This window comes from Microchirus variegatus, assembly GCF_963457635.1.
Source record: "Microchirus variegatus genome assembly, chromosome: 5".
NCBI lineage: Eukaryota > Metazoa > Chordata > Actinopteri > Pleuronectiformes > Soleidae > Microchirus > Microchirus variegatus.
In genome coordinates, this window is record NC_139806.1 from 5067168 (window position 1) to 5094229 (window position 27062).

Here is a 27062-nt window from a genome sequence, read left to right on the forward strand (position 1 = left end):
CGTCGCCGCCCGTAGTGAAGATGCTGCTGCCCCACTGGAGCCTGAACTAACACCAGACGGTAACACACACGCGCACACACACACACACTGTCCTCACAGGAACACTGTGGTAGTAGATAATGAGCCAGAGTAGTGAGGTGACAGCATCATCCGTGTTGGGCCCAATGGTGTCGTCTTAGCAGCAGCTCACACTCAAACTCTCAGTTCAGAGACTCTGGAATAAATGAATAAATATGACTTCAAAGACATTTTAAAATGCTTTTTGCAGTTGCATCAATACTATCCTATTAAATATTAGAAACACTAGAGAATCTCCCACAAGACAACACAACAGCTGCATCGTTGCATGTAAAAAAAAGAAAAAAAAAGCATTCACTGGTGTTTTAGGGTGGTGTGTGAGTATGTAATCTATTGGTCCGTGGCTTGAAATTCTTAATATAATTTTGCCATAGAAAATAGTAGGGACTACTGGTGTAGAATGGGATAGTTAAGTTGTGGCACAAAATGCAGAACTAGAATGAGCTGGATTGAAATAGAGCTGGAGTATCGGTGGGCCCAGAGGCCTGGAAATAACAGGTTACTTGAGCTGCTTTCACACATTTCTTTTTCACACATCACCTGTAGAAAGTGATAGAAATCAACAGTCTGTTGCACAGAATGTGAGGACACACCTTTTGTAGACTCTGTGCAAGCAATGAAAGTACTTAAGCAACAGGGTTAAGGGTTATTTTAAACTCTTGCTGCCACCATTCCATGAGTTGTTATGCTGTACCTGCTTTCTCCTACACATGAGAGCCATGTACCTATATGACTGTACACCTATACAATGTTGTTTGTGTTTTCCATTAAAATTCAGACTTTTATTCACCATAAGAGTTGCAAAATGAATAGAAAATAGTCAAGACATTGACAAGATTACAAATAATTATTTTTATTCAAAATAATAAACTTTGCTTTTGTCAGAGAACAAGCAAAACTGTTTTCAGCTGTGCTAACATCATTGCTCAAGGGTTTTCTAATCATCCAATAGTTTTCTTAACGCCATTAGCAAACACAATGTACCATTAGAACACTGGAAATGGGCCTCTATGTACATAAAACCAGACCAGTTTGCAGCTAGAATAGTCGTTGCTTATTGCTTATTTTGCATGACATGCCAGTCTTGCTTAAAAGAATAACTATATTTTTATATATAAAAATATCTAATGGATGACAGTAATCATCAATCAGACAGCTAAAACATTGATTTCACATGAACTCTGCTGCTTCAGTGTTAAATCTGGACCTAGAAACAATAATTTTGAGCCCTAGAATGCCCCCTATAAAACCTAAACTCTTCAGAGGCTTGTTCACTCTGCTTCCTTACCATCAGCGTTGCCCTCGTACCCTTATATTTACGATATATACAGTATATGGCACTGTACTTAAACAAGTGCTAGAAGCATTTTCTGACTGTTGGCTTGGGAAAGAGCTATGATTGTTTCTGGTTACGCATCTGCTTGTGTTTAACACCTCAATGCAATACAGCTGCATCTGCTCTGAGAAGACTCATTTGGTTAAAATTGTGTCATAAAGTTGTTTTGATCAACCAAAATGACTCGAACTCTCTTTTGCAACTGCCTATATTGAAGAAAAGCAAGTCCTTCTCTAAAGTTGTGCATCTTTTTGTGCCTTTGACCTCAGATATTGTGGAGCCTGACCCTGAGCCTCTGGACGAGGATGTGATCGAAGCTGCTGTGGCAGAGGAATTTACGGCTCCAGCACCAGGTACAGTACAAACACTTCTACCCTTTATCACTGTAGGCTGATTAACACCCATGGATGTGAAACAGAGGCTAGGGTGAACTGGTTTTACTCTCTGATGTTAAATATATGAACATATTTAATTAAACAAAGAAGTAGAACTTGGCAACAGGCAGTGTCACGGCATGATTTACCAGGGTGTTTCCCAGTGCATGTGAAGGAACAGTCTGTTTTTCTGTTTCCAGAGCCTGAAGTGGCTGAGCCTGAAGAAGAACCAGAGGCAGAACCTGAACCTGAGGTTTGTACAGACCTGGTTAATCATTAGAGGCATCACATTTTTTTAGCCTGAAGTATCTTACTGAAGACTGGAATGGTAAGACAAATACAATATTCAACCATTGATGGCACCTGGATGTTTTACCGTTCTTCAGGTGTTTGAGGAGGATCCAGAGGTGCTGGAGGAGGAGCCTCTTGTTGTAGAAGAGGATGTCCCAGAGGAGGAGGCTCCAGAGGATGCTCCAGAGGAGGAGGAGGTATGAAGTTTTTGTCACTGTTCTCTGCAGCATAATTGCAAAGAGGGTCAATACTCAATGCTATGCTGGCAGATGGAATGTTTTTATGATGGTGTGCAGTGATGTTGAAAATTATTTAGTTATATACATATATATGTATATATATACATATATATGTATATATATCCATATATACATATATATGTATATATCCATGTGTATATATATATATATATATATATATATATATATATATATATATGAGAAAATGTCCAGAGAACAAGGTTCTGACATTGTTCTTCATGTTTAAATGGCAAACCCAGGTCAAAGACATTCTCAACAACATTAGATAGTCTGGAGCATCCAGGTGAGGGGCGGAGCCTGGCTTGAGTGAGAAGGAGACGGAATTTGTCCTGACCTTTTTCTGCGGTGTTCTCACACAGACTCACTCGCTGGCAGAAGTTCTGGAAACATTTGCATCCTCACATACTGCTCCTCCTAACAATCTCCTGAATGTGTGGACTTAAGTGCGGGTTTTACAGCAGCTTTATTTTTGAACTGCTCCACCCATAAGAAAGGACAGTAATGGTATCAGCGGCTCACAATCTCCTTAGCAGCTCAAATGAAACTCAGGCACCTCCTGCTGGTACAGTTTACCCAGTAAAGCTGCTCATGTCTCACTGTATCTTGACATTAAAATAACATTCAGAAACATTTATTACATAAATGTATTATTTGTAATGTTGGTTTTTGATGCCAGCTTGATCGTCCCTCTTCATGATGTCTAGTATAACTGTACACAGGTTTTCATCATCTGTCACTCACTTTATTGTTTCACTCAGGCTGCTCCAGTTGAGGAGGAGGCCACATCTGAAGAGGAGGAGGAGCCTGTTGAGGAGGTAACGGAAGAACAGGCTGCTCTTTCAGAAGAACCTGCTGTGGAGGAGGCTGCTCCTTCAGAGGAAGCTGTGGAGGAGGAGGCTGCTCCTGAAGAAGAAGCTGTGGAGGAGGAGGCTGCTCCTGAAGAAGTTGTTGAGGTGGAGGCTGCTCCTGAAGAAGTTGTTGAGGTGGAGGCTGCTCCTGAAGAAGTTGTTGAGGTGGAGGCTGCTCCTGAAGAAGAAGCTGTGGAGGAGGAGGCTACTCCTGAAGAAGTTGTTGAGGTGGAGGCTGTTCCTGAAGAAGTTGTTGAGGTGGAGGCTGCTCCTGAAGAAGCTGTGGAGGAGGAGGCTGCTCCTGAAGAAGCTGTGGAGGAGGAAGTTGTTTCCGAAGAAGCTGAGGATGAAGCTGTTCCTGAAGAAAAAGCTGTGGAGGAGGAAATCGTAGAGGAGCAGGCTGTGCCCGAAGTAGAGGCTGTGGAGGAGCAGGCTGTGCCCGAAGAAGAAGCTGTGGAGGAGCAGGCTGCGCCTGAAGAAGAAGCTGTGGAGGAGCAGGCTGTGCCTGAAGAAGAAGCTGTGGAGGAGGAGTCTGTAGAAGAAGCTGTGGAGGAGGAGGCTGCTCCAGAAGAAGAAGAAGTGGAGGAGGAGGCTGTTCCAGAAGAAGAAGAAGTTGTGGAGGAGGAGGCTGCTCCAGAAGAAGAAGTTGTGGAGGAGGAGGCTGCTCCAGAAGAAGAAGCTGTGGAGGAGGAGGCTGTTCCAGAAGAAGAAGAAGCTGTGGAGGAGGAGGCTGCTCCAGAAGAAGAAGCTGTGGAGGAGGAGGCTGTTCCAGAAGAAGAAGAAGCTGTGGAGGAGGAGGCTGCTCCAGAAGAAGAAGCTGTGGAGGAGGAGGCTGCTCCAGAAGAAGAAGTTGTGGAGGACGCTGCTCCAGAAGAAGAAGAAGCTGTGGAGGAGGAGGAGGCTGCTCCAGAAGAAGAAGAAGCTGTGGAGGAGGAGGAGGCAGCTCCAGAAGAAGAAGCAGAACAGCCAGAGGCTGCTCCAGAACCAGTCCAGGATCAAACAGTCCCAGGTGAGTAGTTTGACATACAAGTGGACAACAGTGCTTTTAACTGAACACATAACATGGGTAGTGCAACCTGTTGGCTGACTGCAGTATAGGCCGGTATGCAGTATGTGCCTTATTTATGTTGGACACAAGCACTCGTACAATAAATACTCATTTATGGTCCAGAATGGTTTTCTAACTTTCTTTGTTGTTCTTCTTCTTCTGCAGTTACAGAGACGGAAGAAGTAGCACAAGACGTAGAAGAGACAGCAGAAGAAGGTAGGCACACACACAAATGTACTGTTTTATTTGTATTTATCACAATTCGTGGAATCAGAAATAAAGCTTGCATTGAAATTTAAGCATGGATTGTTTGATTGTGATTAAATACCAAATATATAACACGACTTTGCATGGTTGTCTGTGTGCTTTTGTTTTTTTTGCAGCTGCGGCAGAATATGTTGAGTCACAGGAACAGAGTCAGGATGAGCCCACAGGTAAAAAATAATACTGGTTCATTCCATAAGCTGCAATTGAGCTACAGCTGTACACGCAAATTACTTTTAAAAAGACGGTAGCATGTACAAGACGATGTGTTTTTAAAGTTCTGACGCTCACACACTGAAAATATTACGTGCCTTTCTACCTCTATTATGACATGATAATATTTACTAATGTATAGTATGAATGTGAATATGTGTTCCCTAATCTAAAGTGTTACCAAACTTTTATTTGGGAAATAATATTTTGCAGAATTCTCACAGCTCTAGTGACGGTGATCACTTGGCACCATCTAGTGGTCTGAAACATCATTTTATTTTATTTAAAGTTGTATGGTTCCTCTAAAATTAAACAAATCATGGTAATTTTATACAAAATGTACCTTTTTTTTAAGACACTGCGAGACCGTGAAGGAAACGCCCTGTTTTCACCAATTTCCCTCCTTGTTTTTGTTCTCCACAGAAACGTAGAGGCTGCTGCGGTCGTCGTGGTGACGGAGAAGGAGCCCACTGACGTTGCATCAGCACCACCTGAGTGCACTCGGGACAATGATGCATTTTTCCACCTCCAGAGAAATGATTGAGTCGTCATGACAACTCCCCCCAACCCCACCCTCACCCCTCTGTTTTCACACCTGTACTTAGCTTTTTTCAAATTTTGTTTCTTTCCTTTTTAAAAAATATTTTATTTGTAGTGTCAAAAGCCTCGTTCAGACCTGGTTCTAACATCCATCGCTGAGATCTGACGACGTTGAGTACAAAAACGTTCACACCTGACATACGCTGTGATTGATCGCTGCTTAATCACTGGGGATAAACGTTGACACCAGATCTGAACGAGGTCCTCATTTGAGTAAATGTCTGAAAACTGGTTATACACCTTCTTTTTTTTTGTCAACTTTACACTTTTTTGTTTTCTTCTCTAGTCGAGCACCTAGGGTGGTTACGTTGTGTGTAAGTGTGTGTGTGTGTGTGTGTGTTATGGTTAGATGTCCAGGCCACAGAAAGTAGGACTGTCACTTTCTATTTTTTTTTTTTTTTAAACCTTTACTTCTCAAAATATACAGCCTAGAAAACCCATCACTACACCTGAAGTATTTACCACCAGCAGAGGGCAGAGTGAGTGCAGCGAGTTAGAATTCATCAGAAAAGCAGCGGAAATGTTGCGCGTGAAAATATATCGGCTTTTCCCAGCATGGACGAGAAAGTTGGGAACAAATCTGCCGACTCGCCCATTAGCTTAGCTGTTAACTCCACAGGGATGAGTAGTGGTCGGCCTCTCGTGACACATGGTGCGTTCCATTTGCGTCGGAACTGGAACTGGCGCCACCTCGCAGGTGATTTTGTGTAGCGTGAACATACCTCAGGCCTAGCTATCGTTACCAACACCAGTCGGTTACGATGCTCCAACCTGTATTTTGGCTCACTTGTTCGGACTTTGGAAATTTGATCTGAGGGGGGGGGGCGTTACAGTTCAGACATCCGACTAGGAACTCTGTGCTCGTCTACCAGGGTCTCACTCAAACATTGTGTCCCCTCTGCTCTGTTGGGAATATCCAGCGCCACCATGTGTCCACTAAACGCCACACACCCTGACAGTTTTCACTTATGTCGGAACTGGGACTTCCGGTTGAGAATTTGCGCGGGAGGGAAAAAATAGACGCAACTGTATCTTCGGGGCGAGCCGATGTTGGCGACACTAGTGGATATCGGCGCTCTACGTGATATTTATATGCACTCAAACATGTTTATGTTTGAAAATGAAACAGTGTTTCGGCTTCTAGTTGAGACTGCAGCCCAAATCAGATTTGTGTAAGAATCTTTGCGATCTTCCTGACCGACGTTCAGATGTAAAAATCAAACGGGTTTGAATCCTTTTTTGGAAAAATCCGAAAAACTTGAGCTAGCTAGAATGTGGATATTCTTTAAAAAATCCAATTTTGGGCTTCAGTCTAAACGAGGCCTTTGCGTCGTCTCCATGTTGGCATTGCTGATCTCGTAAAAAAAACAAAAAACGAAGTTCCGTACCACAAATGGTACGCACCATTAAGGTTAGGATTAAGTGGGCGTGGTTAGCGGTGGGTGTGTTTTGTGTGGCTGCACCTGGACTCTGTTGTAGATTCTATGCAAAGCTGCTCGTCTCCCTCTTCCTCACCCTTCCTCAGTTTATTTACCACTCAGTATGTGTCGACTCCAGGATGAGCCATGAGCATCTTAACTTGGAGACGAGAGTGTGTGTGTGTGTGTGTTGACAAATCATTTCTGTGAAAAGTTAAATATCAGGATGTTGAACTGTTTTTTTTTCCTCTTTGTTGTGTGCGTTTGTGTCGATTTTTATTTTTCATATTTCAAACATTAAATAACACTAGGAGCATCCAACCACATGATCAAATAAGTTAAAAGTGAAGAACTTGGGCGTCAGGATTCTTTGTTTTTAAATTCACCAGCAGCACATGTTTTTTTTTTTTTTAAAGCTCCATGCGACTCCTGCTCCCACTGGTTCACTGTGGAAACCCCACTCGTGTGTATGTGTGGGGTTTTATGTCGTTAAATGTCTGTATGAGGTTTTTAAATGGTTGACGTTTGGTAGCGAATGATTCCAACTTAGTGCGGCAACTATTGATTTTTTTTTTTTTTTTTTTTTTTGAGTGGGTTTCAGCTTCTTAAATGTGAATATTTGTTGGTTTGGTTTAACATTTTCTGACATTTAAAGGACCAAAACGAGCACGAGATATGACAAATAGTCCTAAGATGCGGCCCCGATTGATGAATTTAATTCATAAAATGTTGAACCTCATGTAAGAAGCTGAAAAACACTCACAATTGATTATCAAGATTAATTTAGTAAGTGATAAATGGTTGCAGCACAGTTTAAACATCACTTCATGTTTTGGTACAGATAAGATTGTGAGTAAAGAAACCGACGTTTGTAGGAATAATCACAACACTTCTGTTTTTGTGTGTGTGTGATAGTTCGGTCGTCACACGTTTACTGTGATGTTTCCACGTTGTGTGTGTGTGTTAACACTAGCTGGTCTTTTCTACTCCCTAACACTTTATAAAGTCAATGTGAAACATTTTGTAACATTTAAAAAAAAAAAAAAAAGATTGAGCTTCTAGATTTTTTTAAAAAAGGAAAACATTTTTATTAAGAACTTTTAGGGATTTTTTTTTTTTTTTTGCGATTAACAAAGCCATAAGAGAGGAGAGACGTGACAGCAGTCATGAGCGAAACTGGTGTTTTTTTTTTGTCTTTACTAAACTGAGATCAGGAGTCATGTTAAGAGCCAACGTGAGCTCAAAAGATGCCGAGGAGAATTGTTGTATTGTCCGTCAACTTAAAGGTGTGCAGATGTGACGCTGTCCTGCACGCGATGTTCATGCTGATTAAATTATTGTGACTCTTCTGATGATGACGGTTGTTTTAAAGCAAAAAAAAAGAAGAGAAAGCTAAAAGGAAGCTTCGGGAGTGTCACAGCATTCTGTAAATGATCTGTTTTGGGAGCTGAAATAAAAAAAAGGTTTAAGACAACGACTTCGGTGTGACTCGAGCGTTTCTTCACTGCGTTCTTTTTAGACACACGTTTGTGCGAGATGCAGAGAATAAAATGTCAATAATGGCTCTTAAAGGTGAAGTAAGTAGTTTATAGTGCCATCTAGAGGAGAGGCTGACATTTACAACAAAGAACTGCTCCTCTGCTCACCCCCTCCCTTTCCTGAGCGCTACGGTATCCTCAGCTGGTCAAATGTCGTCCTCGTCGTCTTTCTCCGTGTCAGCAGATGAGGTTCGTTAGGCGAGGGAGAGGGCGAGCTACCGCGGCCGTAGCAGACGAAGCGGAGAGAGAGGAGGCGGGACTTCTGCTACAAGTAAAGAGACGCTTGATTTGTTCTCTCACTTTTGTCCTTACAGGCTCCGGTAGAAACATGGTGTCTCGCTGCTAACAGTGGCTATGCAACCGCGGCCCGCGACCATGTTATTTTACATGACTTTTTGAAACACTACTAAAATGAAACAAAAACTATTATACAGCGACAAGACAATGCAGGAGCACATAATATGTATAAAAAAGTGGATTTTGGGTTATATAAACCCATAAATACTACACTGTGTCCCTTTAACAAGCTAGATTTTCCTTTTTTAGAACGGTAATTTTTGAAGTGCATTGCATTTTTGACGACATAATATACTATTGACATTTGACGGTTTATATTTGGACAGCTTGTTGATACTATTTTAGGACAGTTTTTGACATACTCTAGGGCACTGGACAGTTGTTGACATACTAAACTATGACATTTTTGACAACATAATATACCAGGACGGTCTATGATTGGACAGTTTTTGTTGAAACTACTATACTCAACCACTTTGGACAGTTGTTGACATAGTAGTACATTGTTGTATGCAAGTATGAAGACGTTTTTGACGTCATACTATTGAAATTAAATCTTTAATACCATGTCAGTTTTTTTGAAAACGTTTGCATTGACAAGTGAAGCAGCAGTGACGTCACATTAGCAGGTGTAATCAGAACACCTGTGATCGGATTACTCAGCTCGGATGCTAACATCGGGTGTAAACAGAGCGTGTGGATCATTTTTAAGCAGCAGGTACCATGTTTTCCTCCTCTTTACTTCTGAATCCGCATTTAATTAAGCTCCGACTGGTAAACACGATCGGAACATTCCAAATAGATCGACAGCGAAGGGAGGAGTGGAATGTACCAAGTCACGGAAAGTATACCACGGCATTTCAAATCAAGTGTAGCTTTGTGCGGGAGCAGCTCTACCTGGAATTAATCAATGTTCATGTCCTAATTGAACAAAAATGGCAGTTTAAGTTGTAGTAAAAAAACAAAACAACACCACCTAAAGCTAGCTTTATTGTCGTGTGCCGGGCTCGCGACAACAATGACGTCATTTCCTGTGTCGATAGCCCGGTCCGACACAGAAACCTAGCTTAAATTTTTGTAACTTTGTCGGCTGTGGCCCGCGACAACTCTTCCCTTTCAACATGGACGCCTTCGAGGGAAGACTGGCCGAGCAGGTTAGCTTGACTCTTCTGTCCGACAGCGCCGAGTTAGCTAACGCGTTACAAAAGCGATATGCTAAAATTAAATGGCGGAAAGTTGTTGTTTACTACTGTTGCTAGGCAGCGTGACGTTGACTTCCTGCTTATTCGCTGAATCTTTTTGTTGTACGCCCCCTGTCGTTGAGGCGAATACTGTAACGAACAACACGTTGAGCACAAACTCGGGTCTCGGTGTATGCTATGTAGGTCGCACGCATCACAAACGAGGCTTTAGAAAATGCTGCCACCTGCTGGACGTACTTTTCCCCTTCACCTTTTAGAAGCTGCTGAAAGTATCCAGTTTTTGTCATCTTAAAAGCATCAGTGCAAAGTTCCGCGGTTGTTTTCCGACATGAGACTAGAGTACATGAATGTATCTCTTCCTCATCTTTAACGCCAAACGTCCCCCTATTTTGGACAGTGCCCCCGTCTCCCATCGCAATCAAAATCTCAGATCGACAAACATCAGACGAGACGGAATAAAGACAGCTGTTAACAGGACAAACTGACTCAACTTTATTATTAAAATAAGTTTGTCAACAGCTCGGATCGTACAAACGATGAAATTTAACAGGACAAAAACTCGGTAAAAAATAGGACAAAGGTCACGTCGTCGTCGTCTCCTGCGCTTCAAACGATTTAGAATCACTGATTTATTAACGTAGCAGGTGTCTCGTTGATATGTGTATAAAAAGAAAATGGTGTCCATGTTTTTATTTTGTGATTGGATGAGCTCTTTGAAGTGTTAGTGCTGTTCATTGATTAGGCGAAGCCCCCTCTGCCCATGGCCCCGCCTCTTCCTCCGCGAGAGTAAGTCCCTGAGAAGAGACAGATGTTAGTTTGTGTAAATGAGTGTAATTTGTACTTTTTGTTAATCTAGTTTTTTGTAAGACAGTGTGTGCGAGTTACCTCTGCGACTGGTCAACATCCTGACCTCCCGTCCTCTGCTTCCTCTGGCCGACAGACTGCTGAGCAGATGTTGGCTGTTCACTGTGCGTCGCTGAGGAACACTGCTGGTGTCTGAGGACAAAACACAGAGAGGAAACGTGAGCCAGGACGAGGACGCCGTCAACGCAGGACGGACGAAACAAGAGGCGGGTTGAACACACTCTTTTCTTTTTCCCAGTAAACAGAATCAGTTACCAGGGTCCTGGCTTGTCGACGGCAGCGACGCGTCGTCACTCTGCTGCCCCGACGACTCCACTTCTGCCTGGTTGTCCAAAGACGACTCGATACCAGGCCTGGCGGGAAACACGCACATTATCGTACAAATTAATCCTTTTATAGTCAAAAGTTAGTTTAACGCTACAAAATAAAACAACGGTTTCCGAAAGAAACCTAAGAATACACGTTTAAACGCATCGCGTCGCTCACCCGTCTCCTTCCTGCTCCACAAAGACCTCGTCTCCGTCGTCTGAGGCGGCAGCAGGGATCCCCGTGGAGGCTGTTACCATGGGAACAGACTGGGAGGCCATGTTGTCGCCACTGTCTGAGGGCAGCGACTCTGTGAAGACGGTCACTGACGGAGAGTAAGAGGGACAGTGAGGACATTTTGGCTGGTCCTCACATCTTTAAAAGGCGTTTTGGGGATTTAAGAGGTTAGAGCAGGGGTCTGCAACCTGCGGCTCTAGAGCCTCATGTGGCTCTTCAGCCCCTCTGTAGTGGCTCCTTCTCGCTTTGAAGAAAAAAAACTTTTCATGTTTTTCACACTTTTTTGTCAAGTTAAAGGCGTAAATAATAGTGTTTTGGATATTTTGTCCATCACATCCAATTGAAAAACCTCCCCTGAAAGCCATTAAAGTAATGCATACATGAAGAATTTCACATTTGGAGTCCTGTCCATGCTTAGATCCATATACTTAGGCCAGGCAGATTTTTTCATACATAAACTACATAAAATTGTACATAAAATTTCATCTCAAAGTCATTTTTCTACACTTTATAGGTTTGGTATCAACGTGGGACAAACTGTAGTTCTTTGAATACAGTATATGTGTAAAAACAACAACTTTACATGTTATTTTATCTTCATTTTAAGGATGAAAGGAGAGGGGACAAAAATGGCTCTTTTCATTCTAAAGGTTGCAGACCCCTGGGTTAGAGTGTGTGTGTGTGAGTGTGTGTGTGTGTGTGTGTGTGTGTGTGTGTGTGTGTGTGTGTGTGTGTGTGTGTGTGTGTGTTACCTGGTGCAGCCACTTGTAAAGGCGTGGTGGGGACACTTCGTCCTCCTCCGTCTTCATCGTGAGCAGCCAGGAACAGAGGTGACTCGTACATCCCCAAACCTACAACAGACAGAATCCATTTTCGCAACATACAGCAAAACACCTGGAGTGTTTCTTAGTGAGGTCAGAGGTTATAAGAGTGCAGCTTTACCTCCTTGAGAGGCCAGCTGTCCCAGGTCAGAGTGAGACGCTGATGTCGGAGGCAGCAGGTCCTCTGGAGGTCCAAACCTAAACCTGGTGGACAGACCTGCCACCTGAGGAGAACTGACAACATGGCAGTCAGTTAAAGACATTGACAACATTAGAAATAATGAATTTTATTCAAAATAATAATTTTGCTTTAGTCAAAGAACCGGCAAAACCGTTTTCAGCTGCGCTAACATCATCGCACAAGGGTTTTCTAATCATCCAATAGCCTTCTAACGTGATTAGCAAACACAATGTACCATTAGAACACTGGAAATGGGCCTCTATACACCTATGTACATATTCCATTAAAAACCAGACGTTTGCAGCAAGAATAGTCGTTTACCACATTGACAATGTATAGAGTGTATTTCTGATTCATTTAATGTTATATTTATTTAATTGAATCCATGACAACAACGTGTGTGTGTGTGTGTGTCTTACTGTATAGCCTCAGCAAAGCCATCAGTGCGGTGTGGAACCACCAGAGTGGGAGTACTGGGAACCATCCTGTCATCGTCGTCAAAGAAATGTTGCTGCAACACAAACGTTACCTGGGTAACTACGACGACGCAAAAACGACACAAATTGAACAAAAAAATCCAGTTCATGTACGAGCTCCGTCTCTCACCGTGCTGCCGATTCCAGGAGTGAGCTGAAGTCCACGTCCGACTGATGGTCTGCGCAGCTGAGAGGACTGTCTCTGAACAACATCATCACAATATTACCGTCAGGTTTTCTAACATTTATGAAATCTCTTCTATGGAAAAGTATCATTTTTTTGCAATTTAGTGAAAATGTACCTGTGTGTGTGGAGGTCCCAGCTCTGGAGCCGGAGGTTGGATGTAGAGCCTTGGAGGGAGGGAGTGTGTGGGTCTGCGGGGATGGGGCAGGTGGGGAGTGAGGGAGGAGGAGGAGGAAGAGGGGGAGGGGACAGAGGAGGAGATCGGGGGGAAGTGTGCGGGTTCTCTGGTGGAGTCAGACTCTGACGGGACACTGCTGCTGCCCTCACCTGCAGGAAATGAGCAAACACGAGTTGATAAGAAAACGAGGGGCGACTGAATCAATTCATGCTCACGTCGCGTCACATGACACTCACTGCTCTGTGGCGGCTCAGGTGCATGCTGGGAGTCCGAAGACGCTCCGTACACGTCCTCCTCGGCGTTTGTGGCCTCCGATGGATCCTCCTCTTCTTCATCTTCAGCCTCCCTGCTCTTCTCGTCTCCTCCCGTCATCCCACCGTCACCATCAGCATCGTCTTCGTCATCGTCTTCCTCCTCTTCCTCCTTATACTGAGGCAAGTAAACTCTGTTATTAACACTTCAGGTCAGAGCTGAAAACATTCTGGACAGTTGGTGAAGAGAGCAGCACCTCTGCTTCCTCGTCGTCGTCGTCGTCCTCCTCCTCCTCCTCGTCTTCCTCCTCCTCCTCCTCCTCCTCCTCGCCTTCATCGTTCTGCTTGTCCACCTCTTTGCTCTCGCGGCTCTCGCGGCTCTCGCTGTCCGTGTCGATCACGATGACGTCTCGGATCAAATCCGAGTCCTGAGAGGACATCTGGTAAGAGGGGACGGACTGGGACACGCCTTCTTCCTCAATGTCCTCGTCGTCTTCAGCCAAGACGGGGAAAACCTCCTCTGGGAGCTCCTGTCACACAAACATACTTCCTTCAGTAAGGACTTTTTAAAACAATACTCGTATTCATGGAAAACGAAAGGATGAAAACTACAGACTCGCACTTTGTTTTTGTAATTTATAATTTCATTTTGCATCAGAAATTTTACTTTTCCTCTGACCTATATGTTATTCCATATAAAACTTGCTGCTAAACCAGGTGGCGTTCATCAGTGACTGACCTGACTGTCATCAGGTGAGTCCTGTTGTTCCCCGTCATCCCTCAGCTCACCTTCCATCTCCTCATCACCTTCCATCTGTAAACACACACACACACACACACACACACACACACACACACAAAGATTACAGAGCTGTACTCCAACAGGATGTGATGTCACGGTCGGTCTTGTTTCCTGTTGTTGAACATGCGTTTACCTGCAGGGCCATTGATGGTTTAAGTCGTGTTTTCTTCGTGAACGGTGGCGAGATGGAACTCTCTGGCCTGCTCTCCTCTTCATCATCGTCCTCTTCCTCTCTGCCTCGCTTTGAACCTGTTCCTGTGTTGGTGAGACACAAAAACGCAAACACAAACCGGGATATTGATTGGTTAAAATCACAAGGACATAAGGAGAGTGTGTGTTCTTTCGTTCAGACAGTTTTAAATCAGAGTGATCCAAATACAGTAACAACCCACCATCGACCATAGACCCAAACACACATAGTTCCATCATTGAAATTAAAGCCAATTTGATGTGTAAACAACAATATTATATCATTTTAAATGATAATCTGATGACTCATTAATTGTCATCAGCTTTGATTACGGTTTGCTAATAAATAGCTAGATTCTGGTTAGGGCAATATTGTAAAAATACTATTTATTTTCCTACGATTATTTCACATATGGAGATTTTCTACTGATTCATTAACATCAAGTGGCAACTTAACTTTTTAAATGTTTTTTAAAGTCCAAAGAGTGTTGCGTATTTTGCCGTTACTTCCTTTGTGTAGTGTCGTCAGCCTTGGGTTAATATTTACTGAAATCCAGCCAGACAGCCCCTTGTGACCTTGTGTTTTGGAACTCGTGAACCACATTGCGTCGAGTACAAAAGCGTGTCATAACGTTTAGGCAGTGGGTAATAAATTGGTCACCTATTCCAATCAGAGCGGAGGACGTGGAGGGTCGCTCCGCCTCCATGCTGGATCCCGCGTCCTGACTGGCCGCCTGCTGCTGCTGCTGCTGGGTGGGCTGGACAAACGCTGTGGCTTGCGTGCTGGTTGGCTGATTTATGGGGGTGGACACGCTCACCAGACTGGAGGTGGTGGAGTGTACCGAGGCTCCTGTACTCATTAGCACTACAACATAAAGCAAAGCATGTGATCTCATTCATTTGTGAATGTGCAATCTGCATCGTATAATGTGTCAAATATGTTTTTTTTAGTGTTCAATCAGATCTTACTCTCACCCTCTTGGCTGTCAGTCTGTGTGGTTGGCATCACAGTGGCAGTAGGTGTTGGGATGGAGACGGTTGCTGGGGTAACCATAGGCCGGATGCTGGCACGGGGCGTGGACTTGCTACCCGGGGAGGGGCTGGGCTTGTTGCTAGAAGATGGCGTACTTGGAGTTGGGCGGATGTTCGCAGTCGGCGGCTCAGACAGACTGGAGCTGAAAGTGAAATGGTTTTTCAGTAGAGTGGACCTCATGTTATTTCTGTCTGATTAAATTCACTGAAGGAAACTTGGAAAAAGTGCATTTACAGCCATTCAGAGCAGTTTCAGGTGTGTGTAATTACCCTTGAGCCGGACTCTTCAGTGATATCTGCCGCTGGTCTGAAGATCTGGGCTGATCAACCACCTGCGTTCAAAAAGAGAGAAACACAAACTGAATGAAAGTCTACTTATTACCAGATATAAAATAATCATTGTGTCGTGAAAGCAGGTGATGCTTAAGGGTGGATGACATCATGTGACGCACGTACCTTAGGTCCACTCTGGTCCTGTGGTTCCTCTCTGGACTCGGAGTGCGTTTGCGTCTCTTTCAGCTCCCTCAGTTCTCTGTCCAGGCGAAGAAGTCGACCTTCGTACTGAGACTTGAGGGCGCTCATTCTCACCTCCAGCTCCTCTTTATTCTGCTTCAGCTCCTCCGTCTCTTTAGAGAGATGATCTTTGGCAGCTACGAATCAAAGCGTAGGCAACACGGACAAATTAATGTTAAACTCACGAGTATGTGTTCTCAATGAAGTGTGTGTGTGTGTGTATGTGAAACTCACTGATGAGTTGGTTGATTTTGGTCTTGGCTCCCATGAAGGCCTTCTTGGTCTTTTCCTCTTTGTCGGCCATCTGTTGTTTCAGCTGCTCTTCTCTGTTCTTGCTCTCGTTCAGCTGAAGCAAAAACATAACAGCACTGTAATCACTGCGATTATAAATGGTGAAGAACACGAGGCCATGTACTGCAGAAGACCTATTCCATTTCAGGATGTATTTAATTGAAGTGGAAATAAATCAAACCCACAACGCATTGTTATTTAGCAGGTTAAGTACGCATGAAATAGTTATTAGACTTTGAACTACCTCTTGTTTGAGTTTAGCGACCTCCTCTTGGTTAGCGTCAGTAGCAGTGTTAGCATCTCTAGCCTGGGAACTCTTGGCCTGTGCTGCTTGATTTGCTTCGTTGGTCTTGTTAGCTTCAGTTAGCTGCTCCTGCAGACGCTGGAAGTCTGCTTCCCGCTCACCAACCGCCTGACGGGTAAATAATCAGGAGAATATTTATATAGATGGCACACATCATATTTAATTGAATCATACATTTAAGAGATGGATAGGGTCGTTCCAACCTTCTGCAGGTTGTCCAGCTGTCCCTGGACTTCAGTCACCTGTTTGAATGCAAGCACAGAGAGGAACATTCTGTTTAAAAACTGCACAAAGAAAATAGATCACAGAAAAAGACCTGGTGCTCACCTTCCCCTCCGCTTGGCTCAGAGCAGTCTTGAGATTATTGACTTCCTGGTTGTGGCTGTGTTGACTCGTCTGTTGCGTCTGCTGCAGCTCTTTCTGACTGGCGAGGTTCTGTTGGAGCGCCTCTTTGGCCTGCTGAAGCTCTCTCTGGATCAGGTGCTGACGGGCCTGACCTTGAGACTGAGCTGCTTTCAGCTGGTTTTGTACCTAGAATTTGGAAAATGATGGCTGGGTATTAATGCGTCTGGAAATCTAGGAGTTTTTACAATAAAATGATGATGTGACCCCAGGGTGACTTCTTCCTACCTGCTGGTTGTGGACCTTGCTTTGCTGAAGCTCCTTCTGATTCAGGGTCAGCTGGTTCTGATTTTGCTGGAGCTGAGTCTGAGACTGAGTCAACTGGGTCTGGAGCTATAAAAAGGAAAGAGGTTACACAGATGTGATTTTAGACCTTTTTATGTGGCTCTTCAGAGACACAGCCCACCTTGAAGACCTTAGAAATGTCTGCTATTTTTTGTCTCGGTACCTGTGTCAGTTGGCTCTGGTTCTGTGTCATCTGGTTAGTGACCTCTTGCAATTTCTCCCTGGTCTTCTGCATCTCCTTCTGGGCCTCCTCCAACTCATGCTGGGCTTTCTGAGTCTGGAGAAAGAAAGGATTTAACAAACTGTGGTGCACCATCTTTCTACATTGGGCTAATGAAGGTTGAAAGAATCATTCTGCTCACAGCTTCCTGTTTTTTCTGAACGTCTTCTCTGAGGGTTTTCAGCTCCTCCTGGGCTTTACTCAGCTCCTGCTGCAACTCCGGGTTTGGAGCTGCCTCACCTCCTGTTTTAGCTGCCGTTTCTTCGACCAGCTGCGACACACGGACAAAACACAAGACTTTGACTTTCCAGTGTTTCTCATCTGATCGTCTGCTATAGCCTTAATCCAAACTGCAGTCAAACCTTGTCATGCTGGGCTTTCAGCTCCTCATACTGGGTCTTGTAGCGTCGCCCGATCTTCTTGACTTGTGTGATGGTCTTGTTCTTCTCCAGAATGTCACTGGTCTTTGTTTCCACGTCTTTTTTCAGAGTCTCTTTCTCCGACATCAGATGTGCCACCGAGTCTCTGAAGCCTTGCACTTGAGACTGTGCTGCATTTGTGCTGGCAGTGGATCTGATTCACACACCATATTCTCAGTTAGGTCACATTTTAAGATGCATCAAACACTCCTACTTTCCCCAAGCAGAAAATGGAAACACTGATCTAGGCTGAAATGTGTGTGTGTGTGTTTCACCTGGCCAGTTCAGTCTTCAGCTTGGCCAGCTCTTCAGTGAGCTGTGCGATGCGTCTCTGCTGAGCTTCTCGCTCTGTGTTCAGCTTCTGCCTCTCCTCCACGTTTCCATCTTTCTGTTGGTTCATCAGTTGCTGTAGAGAGACACACACACACACAGTCAGTGAAGCTGCATTACAACTGTGACAAAGTACAAAATGTGAGTCGTATAAACCAAACTAGGACCACCAAACAGCTACCTGTGCTTTGTTCTTCCAGTGCTTGATGTCGTCTTCCAGAAGCCTCTTATCAGCCTGAAGGCCGCCATTTTTCTCTGACAGCATAGACAGCGAGTGATGCAGTGGGTTGATGTCTGACTGGAGCTTCTTCACCTGACAAGACAGAAATGACAGTCAGTAAGTCAAATAAACCCCATTATTAAATGCCATAGGCAAACTGCACTCATTTCTGAAACAATATCAACACGGCACAGTCTAGAATTTTCCCTTGTTGAGTTGGAAAACAAAACTGCATCAAAGAAAAAGAGCTGACAAATCAATATTAGATATGAACATATGGACATTTGAAGCATACATTAACACTTTGATCTTACTCTAGCCTCCGCTTGAAGCAGCTCCTGCTGCAGCTTGTCTCTGTCCAGTTTGAGTATCTTGTTGGTTTCCTGCAGAGCAGCGATACTGCTCATCTTCTTCAGCTGTTCCTCCTGCTGCGACAGAGTCTTAGCTGTAACCTGACGGGAGAGCAAGGAGAAATCAAACATCAACATTACTTTAAACAAAATCTTTTCCAGTTGTCGTAAATTCATTGCGACGCGGTATGTTTTCCGTTCTTATTCATATTGCGAGCCAGTTCAGGTTTTTTCATGCTATACATGAATGTAAAACATGAATGTAATCCCAACTAAATCCGTCTACTTCCAGGTTCATCATCTCAAGCTCAAAGCTCTTTTAATACTTGATTCATCTCCGGTTTCCCACCTGCATTTTCTCCCTCTCAGCATTCAGAGCTTCCTGTAGCTCCTTCACTTCTCGGTCCTGGTGTTCCACTCGCTGTTTGTAGCGAACAGCTTCTCCCACCGACACCTCACATTGAGCCAGAGCAATATCTTTCTCCTGCCGCACAAACCTACAAAACAGGCACATAATACATAAAACGTTTAACTCAGCCTTCGAGAAGCGTTATCAATGCATACCCAGCCACCCACGGTATTGCAGTAGTACCTGAGTATTTCTAATAATTGCTCAGTGGTCTTCCCTTCCTCACTGAACGACAGGTCCAGCTGCTGTTTCTGCTGCTGCTGACGGCTACTGGTGGCCATTTCATCCATCTGCTGGTGCAAGAGGGAGTTCTGCTTCCCCAGCTCCTCAGTGCGACGACTACGATTAGACAGGTCCTCCTAAAGAAGAGTCCAAGACTAGATTAGAAACACGACATTCCATTCCTTCACTCTCGTGCCTTAGTTATCCTACCTTCAGCTGTTTCTCCAGCGTGTTCCAGGCTGCAGTTTTCTCCTGCAGGAGCAGGGACGTCTTGTTTAGCTTCTCCTCCAACTCGGTCTTCTGAGCCACATCTCGTTGGATTTTTTTCTTCAGCTCCTGCAGAGCCTCCACATCGGCAGCATGGAGCATGAGCTCTCGCTCATACTTGGCCTGCGCCTCTCCAGCCAGCTTGGTCTGAAAGGAGAACAGAGATCAGCCGAGATGATCGGAAGACGGACCGAGTCCATTCTGAATGTTAACGCCAAGCCAAGACAAATGTGTTCCGTGGTAACTGTGCGAGTGTGTGTGTGTGTGTGCGCGTTCATGAACCTGCAGCAGACTCTCCTGTGTGGCCTTCTGCTCCTTTGTGAGAGACGCAGCCGCTCTCTCCAGCGCCTCCTGCTGTTCAGTCCGACTGGCCTTCAGCTGACGCTGCACCTCACACAGCTGGAAAAGACAGAGGGGAGAAGAAGTTGCAATTGTAATTGCCATTATGAAATAGAGAAAACGCAGAGCATGTGTATAAATTACAGAACATCTGTGAGTACTCATGCTTACTTGTTTCTCCAGGATCTCCCTTGCCTTCCTCCTCTCCTCCTGCTCCTGCTGCCCCATTTTCTCCACCTCTACAATCCTCTTCTCCAGCTGCTGCTGCATTTCCTGCGACTCCTTCAGTCGGATCTCCAGGGAGGCACGGAACTGGTGACAAAAGTCAGGTTGTGAGTGAAATGTTCTGGGAGTATTTTCTCAAGTTAAGACATGTTATAGGCCAAGTTTATATATATATAAAAAAAAAAGAAAGAAAAAGCAAAGAGAAAATGGAAGACCGTAACTTACCTCCTTTTCTTCCTTCAGACTGTCTTCCAGAGTCAGTACCAAAGTTTTGTACTGCTCAACATTGGTATTAGCAATCTTCAGCTGCTCTTTGAGTTCATCGTTCCGTTCCTCAGCAGTTCGCAGAAGACCTTTCACTTCTGCGAGTTCCTTCTCTGACTGGTTCTGCTGCTGGCCGGACGCTTGGCTTGGCTGCTGGGGTGGAGCTGTTGGTGTTTGAGGGCGCACTATAGGTGGAGAGAGAGAGCGAACATGTTAAAAAAAAGTGTCTTTATTAGAGGTTCTAACTCGAGCTGGGTATTGAACTTGTGACACTTTGGTGTTTGTCATATTGTTGCGCATCCGTGTCAGTTACTTCTCAGTGGAGCTCTGAGCGGTGTAGCTCGGGTAGCTGGGCTGTTTGAGTTGTTGCCGTTGTTTGCGGCATCTGAAGATGAACCGCCGGGGGTCAGCTGGGCTTTCAACGCTGCCACCTGCTGTTCAGAACTACGCAACAAATCCCTGGTCTTCTGTAGCACGACGTTCTGGGTCTCCAGCTGCTTCTTTGCTTCCAACAACTGAGCCTGCACAGGATGTGTGGCAACAAAGATGACTTTACAACAGCACCAGATAAGGAGAGTATATAAATACATTTAACAAAAATTTAAGTAGAAAGATGCAATGGTCATTACTTTATCTCAAACTTTAAACATCTCAATAACTACCTAATACCTCAATAACAAATAGTATATATATATAATAAGTACTGAAACATTGAACAATTGGACATGTGCATTCAGAAGTTTAGAGAAGGTTAACTTAAGTTCACCTGTAAAGGTTATAGTGCATTTTAGGTGCATTCTGAAATTGAATCCAAAACAAGCCAAACATCCCTAACTTTTTGTGAGTAGTAGTGTATATGCTCTACATACATCCATAGTACGTCCCAGGGTATGTCTCTGTGCAACTTCCTTGTCCATCTTAGTCTTCATGGCAGTCAGCTCTCCCTCCAGGCGCTCTATCTTGTTCTCGAGACGCTGGCGTGTGTCCGTCTCCGTACGCTCCATCGTCAACTGGGCAAATAATATAGAGGAGACAAATTTATTTTAACCAAATCGAAACACTGCGTGCTAACCCTTTATTTATAATAGAACATATGCATCTGATCCAATAATATAATGAGGAGACATGTTCATTATTAAACACTAATTTAAGTGAATACGCACCTGTATAGTCTTGAGGTTGGTGAGCAGTAGTTTCTGGTTACGTTGCTCAGCCAGTACGGCTTCCTTCTCTCGGTACAGTCGACTCTCCCCTTGCTTTAAAATGTCTCTCTCTTTTGTCACGTTTTTTACACGCACCTAAGAAAAAAGTGTTCATGATTTATTCGTTATATGGAGCAAAGAAAGCTGAAAATTAATTTAGTTAGTTAGTAGCTTTATAATCGATTTAATCATCTTAACATTTATCCTCTCACCTCTTCCAGTGCCAGTTTTTCATTCGCCTGTCGCAGATCCTGACACATCGTGTGGATCGAGTGCTCGTGTCGTTGGACTACAGCAGCCATTTTTTGGTTCCTGTCCTGAAGAGCGCCAATCTCTCTGCGGTAGGCGGACACCGTCTCCTGGAGTATCTCATACCTGACATAAAGACGAGCATACGAAGTAGATTATCTTCAATAACTGTACTCCAGTACTGGTTTTAGCTTATTTCAGTGTCAATGTTCCTGCCTTTCCAGTATCTTACACTGAGGTGAATATTATACATAAATAAATCAATACTTTTTCACGTCTTAAATCACAACAAAAGAGATGGTATTATGCTACAAAACCAAAATCATGTTTTACAATAGTTACACATGCAAGCGAGGTCTTATTTTATTCCTCCATCTGATCAGCAAACTATTCAGTCAATAAGCCATTTGTTGCGTTTCAGCCCTTTATCCAAAATGTAAGCACTTTTCAAATCTTAAAAAAAAACCTCATGTGATTTAAATTGAAGCTTTTTTAAGGACAAATACAAACCTCTTGTTGCTGAACTCCAGCTGGGAGGTCAGCTTGGCGTGGCTGCCAGTGAATTCAGTTATCTGTCTCTGCAGCCTGTCGTTTGTTTCAGTCAACATCCTGTCGTTCTCTGCCTTCTCCTTTTTGTACAGACTGAAGGCATCACTGAGCTGGAAGAGCAACGTTAAACAGAATTTGAGCACATCTTTTTGATGAGGATTAGATTGGCGTCTGTGTGATGAACGTACCTGTTTTAAAGCTGCTTTAGTCTGAGCAGTCTGCACCGACTCAGCGGCAGCAGTTCTTTGCGGCGTAGAGCGAGTGCCTGGGGCGGACGGACGGACAGCTGCAGGTTGAGGTGAAGAATCTGGACGCGCAGACACAAGTGGAAGAGACGTGTCATTTTGTCAAGAACCAGAACCCAAACTGTTCACTGTCGAGGTGCAACGTAAGGAAGCATTTGTGAGTCACCTTGAGGGGGAAGGCTGAAGCCAGTGCTCTGTGTCAACAGGGCCTTGTACATGTCTCTCTGCCTGGCGCTGGAGTCAGCCAGCTGCTTCTGCTGGTTCCTCTGTTCCCTCAGCTGCTCCACCTCCTTCTGAAGTTTGTCCATGCTGGCCTCCAACTCGGACACACTGCAGGGATCACAGAGACGGAGCTCATCACTGCACCTCCTGTACCTTAACATTTATATATGTCGGCATATACATTCCGACTTTTTACCGTGCTGATGTTGCCTGTTTCTGCTGAGTGGCCTTCTCGTGTTCCAGCTCCCTCAGTCTCCCCAGCAGACTTTGGTTCTGCCTCTGTAGCTCCTCCACGCTGCGGAAAGACAACTGCTGCGTGCCGATGACCTCAGAGGTGCTGGAAATGTCCGCAGAGCTGTTGTCGTCCTTGGACACCTGGTTACCTCTGGCTTCCTCCAGCTCCACCAGAAGAGTACACAGCTGATCCAGAGACAAATGCAACACTTCAAACTGCATGAACTAAACTGAACTGTACAGTTTTGGTGGAAGCGGGGCTTTTGTCTCAGTGTGGCGGAGCGTACCTGTGCAGACGTATCATCGAGCTGTCGCTCTGTCTTCAGTTTCTCTCGCTCCATCGCGTCACAGAGCTGCTTGGCCTCTTCCTTCTCTTTCAGCAGACCGTGGATCTCCTGATTACAACGTGGCATTCAGCGTTTTAGTGCTACGAGGTGTACATGTGTGACAACAACGTCAAGACAAGCGTGCATCTTCACTGACCACTCGAGCCTGTTCCAGTTTGGTGCACAGGGAGGCCATGGATCTCTGAATGCTCTCGTACTCCTCTCTCTGACGCTTCAGGACGGGCGCTTTGGACTCGACCTCCTGCACGATCTCATCCAACACTCTGCTCACTCTCCTGGTCTCCTGTTTCTCCAGCTGAAGCTGTGTCTGACACTCGGCATAGGCATTATACAGCTAGACACAAAGACCCAGGGCGGGGGATTAACACCTTGTATTCTAATACTCAAATGAACTAGTCCAGTAATTACAGAGGATATTAACCGTATCACTGTTGTGATATTAAAGAGCACTCACATCAAAGAACTTCATGCCAGGCTTCACTATCGCAGAAATGGCGGCTGCCGATGGACACATTTTTTCCAACTGCTCCTCGGTCACAGAAGGTGCACCTGAATTACAAACACATGCTTACCCTGACATACATCCATACATGTGTGTATAGAACATGCTGTACAAGAATGTGTGTGTGTGTATTCTTACAGCAGTGTTTGCTAACAGCCTTCATCGTGGCGTTTTCCAGCTCTTTCTCCATTTTGCCGATTTTCTCTTTGAGCTCAGCCTCGAGGCGAACCTTTATTTCGTTGCCCTCCGACACCTTTTTCTCCAGAGCTTTATTAGCTGAAAAGACAGCAACATCGGTCATAAGTCATTGTTAATGAATGGAAAGTGGACTTTTCCTTTTCGTGATCTGTGCACCCCGACACAATAGTTGTCCAAATCACATGGACATGCGCCTACTTATCTTGTATGGAATGCAAAAATAACAGAGTCTTACCTTCCCCGGCTTCCTTAACCACTTTGCTAAGCTCTTCCACTGCTCTGCTCAGTTCTTGGTTCTTTTTCTCCATATCTGTCGCTGCCCCCTATAGGGAATATAGGTCAGAGCAGCAACATGCAGGTAAGTACGCATTATTTTGCATCATGCTAAAATGTGCCCCAAACATCGGAAATTCACCTTATAGAGTGAGGACAACTTGACATGAGCATTTAGCTCATTGCGGTATTTCTCCTCCATCGCGCTACGCTCATCTTTAGCCTAAAGGGAAATGAACATAAACATAGCTGAGCATCGCAGAACATGAGCACAACAATAGCACTACATAACTGACTGTGTGGAAGAGAAAGGCCATTACAGGGTCATATTTATATTTATGAAGAATACGAATTGATCCTGTCTGATATGTCCAATTATGAAATGAGGAAAAACAGTGGTACATTGACGTTACCTGTTTGAGTTTGTTGTTGAGGTCTTGAGCTCTTCGACTGTGGCTTTCACAGGTTTCCTTCAGAGACGTGAGCTGACTTTCTAGCACCGTCACCTGATAGAAAGAGAAGTAATCAGGGAAAACACATCAGCAACACGGTGGAGGAGTTTCAGTCTTCAGCGAGTAGAGACTGATCACAGCCTGGGAGAAACCCGTCACCCTCTGACATACTCCTCAGTGAGTACGTTTACAGAAACGTATATTTGATCTACTCATCTAAATTGATTTGTCTTGTGAATGTGTGCGTAGTTGGTTAGTTACCTGCTCCTTGCTGTTCTTCAGGTTCCCCTGCAGCTCTAGAATATCTTTGCCCTTGTCTCTGTTGGTGCTCAGCAGCTCATCTGTTTTGGTCTTCAGTTCAGCGGTGAGCCACTCAATTTTCTTTTCAAGTAACTCTTTCTCCTGCTTCATGCGCCTCTCCCGGTGCTACAACACATGACGGTGCGATGGATGCACTTACTCAACCACAACCAAAGTTTTTCAGGAAGACAACTGCATTTTTTTCCAACAAAGAAAAGTATTTAAATGTTTTTTTTTACCTGCACAGAGGCCTCAGATGATTGGATGTCATCCAGTTTCAACTGTAGCTCCACCTTTATCTTGTTGGTCTCTGTCAGCTTCTCACTTAGACGGTTCACATCCTCTGAAAACACATACAAATGGAATTGCTATAAATGGAAAAACCTATTACATTTCCATTCCATTTTTTGTGACTGTACTTTTTCTTTTTCCCCCGCTATCAAACATCTTACCACTTAGGTTTTCCACTTCCTGCGTCCTCTTCTCCAGCAGCCTCGCCAGCTCTCGCCTCTCTGCCTCGATCTCATGCTTGGTCTTTGTTTGCTGTGGAGAGAAATGCAAGCACACACATTAAAAAAAACCTGCCTGCATTTAGGGCAGCAACTAACGATTATCTTTATAATTAGCAGATCAAATCAGCAGAAAAACTAATTGCAGCTCTAAAATGATGTGATCCACCACAACCACACAATAACCGATCATCTCTGACATCCTCCTTGTTAGTTTTGTGGGTTTGTTTACCTGTTGTGGCGTTTTATCTTGAGGCGTCTCTCCCTCTATTCCTTTCAGAGTGCTCAGCTCGTCATCTGTGCGAGTGAAAGAATGACACCAACATCACAATCACTCAAAGTAAAACTGGAAAAAAAACAGCTGGAGATTAAATGTGTGACGAGAAGTCCACACTCTGTTACAGGTTGTGTCATTCAATTTGTATTCGATGCTCTGTTCATCCACAGTTACACTTACTGAGTTTCTTATTTTCCTCCTTGACTGTCTGCAGGTCTTTGGTGGCAGACAGGATCTGCTCCTGGCTCTCCACCAGCCTCTTCTCGATGTCAAAGTACTGCTGCTCTATAGGTGTATACGACATTTAACAGGAAAAGGTGAGGACACAGGGCAGAGCATGTACTGGACAACAGAATTTATTTGTCTCTTTGGCCAAACGTCGCCCAGAATGAACCCATCATGAAAGCTAACCTTAAAGGCGCCATATGTAAGAATGTGGCCAAAAACAGTTACTACATTCAAATTCAAAATACCGAGGTCTTTTAGGTTTCGTTTTCTGACGTAACTGGCAACCCGTGGTTGCTCGGCAGCCGAGACTCTACTGACTGCAATGATTGGTAGACGGCGGTAGGTGGCGCCACATGCCAAAACATGATTTCAAAACATAAACATGATTTGCAGTCTGCAAAATATATTTTATTTAACGCAAATATTTTGTCTGTACTGTTGTTGTTGGTGAGTTCAGTTTGTTATATGAACATTATTCCTGAGTCTCTGTGACATATTAGGAGGATTTTATGGCCAGTTGATTTAGATTTATTACATAATCCACCTTTAACGGGCTTCTTTTTTTTTTTTAAAGCTGTGGTGAAAACACACCTCAGTGAAACACATAAATAAACACTGATGTTTGATATAGACAGCCCACAGCTCGTAGTTTATGTTAAACAGCAGTAACTACTCACCGCTGTCTGCTTTGAACCGCTCGTGCTGCGTTCTCAGCGCCTCGTTAGCATTCTGCAGCTCCGTCACAAACTTCTCGAGCTTGTTCTGGACTACTTTGGGGAGTTTGTTCAACTCCGTCCGCTCCAGAGCCTGCAGCAGGACGGCCGCCATCTCCGCCGAACCCCCCTACCGACAAGTTACCCCGAATGGACAAAATCTGTTAGAATTAGGGAGCACAATCTAGTCTAAAAACGTCCAGCGCGAGCGGCA

The 27062-nt window shown here is 44.3% G+C and overlaps 1 protein-coding gene and 2 long non-coding RNA genes across 3 annotated transcripts; 2 read left to right on the forward strand and 1 right to left on the reverse strand.

Moving 5' to 3' along the window:
* The first annotated feature begins 1996 nt into the window (after nt 1–1996).
* On the forward strand, nt 1997–3155 carry LOC310927746. Its single transcript, XR_014592832.1, has 3 exons — nt 1997–2041; nt 2175–2276; nt 3098–3155. It is a non-coding gene; the product is annotated as an uncharacterized lncRNA (long non-coding RNA).
* Nucleotides 3156–4063: 908 nt separating this feature from the next.
* Nucleotides 4064–5507, forward strand: LOC310927640. The gene is made up of 4 exons (XR_014592825.1): nt 4064–4196; nt 4401–4451; nt 4619–4669; nt 5136–5507. It is a non-coding gene; the product is annotated as an uncharacterized lncRNA (long non-coding RNA).
* A 4785-nt stretch (nt 5508–10292) lies between these two features.
* On the reverse strand, nt 10293–26963 carry LOC310927709 (nucleoprotein TPR-like; the record flags this gene model as incomplete). Its single annotated transcript, XM_083890082.1, is given in 56 exon segments — nt 10293–10561; nt 10653–10763; nt 10887–10984; nt 11118–11262; nt 11927–12025; nt 12117–12229; nt 12596–12687; nt 12783–12854; nt 12955–13163; nt 13251–13443; nt 13523–13795; nt 14005–14079; nt 14201–14322; nt 14918–15121; nt 15232–15431; nt 15559–15620; nt 15745–15938; nt 16036–16147; nt 16337–16504; nt 16600–16638; nt 16724–16927; nt 17027–17131; nt 17247–17360; nt 17446–17574; nt 17666–17876; nt 17998–18128; nt 18234–18365; nt 18587–18724; nt 18972–19119; nt 19215–19390; nt 19464–19667; nt 19803–19919; nt 20031–20171; nt 20310–20533; nt 20662–20869; nt 21218–21358; nt 21512–21646; nt 21763–21925; nt 22310–22458; nt 22537–22690; nt 22692–22720; nt 22722–22923; nt 23012–23235; nt 23337–23444; nt 23533–23730; nt 23851–23945; nt 24037–24174; nt 24332–24419; nt 24512–24592; nt 24783–24875; nt 25083–25247; nt 25361–25464; nt 25574–25664; nt 25863–25927; nt 26088–26192; nt 26813–26963. Coding segments are annotated over 56 exon segments (7698 nt in total). The 3' UTR covers nt 10293–10505.
* Between the last annotated feature and the right edge of the window lie 99 nt (nt 26964–27062).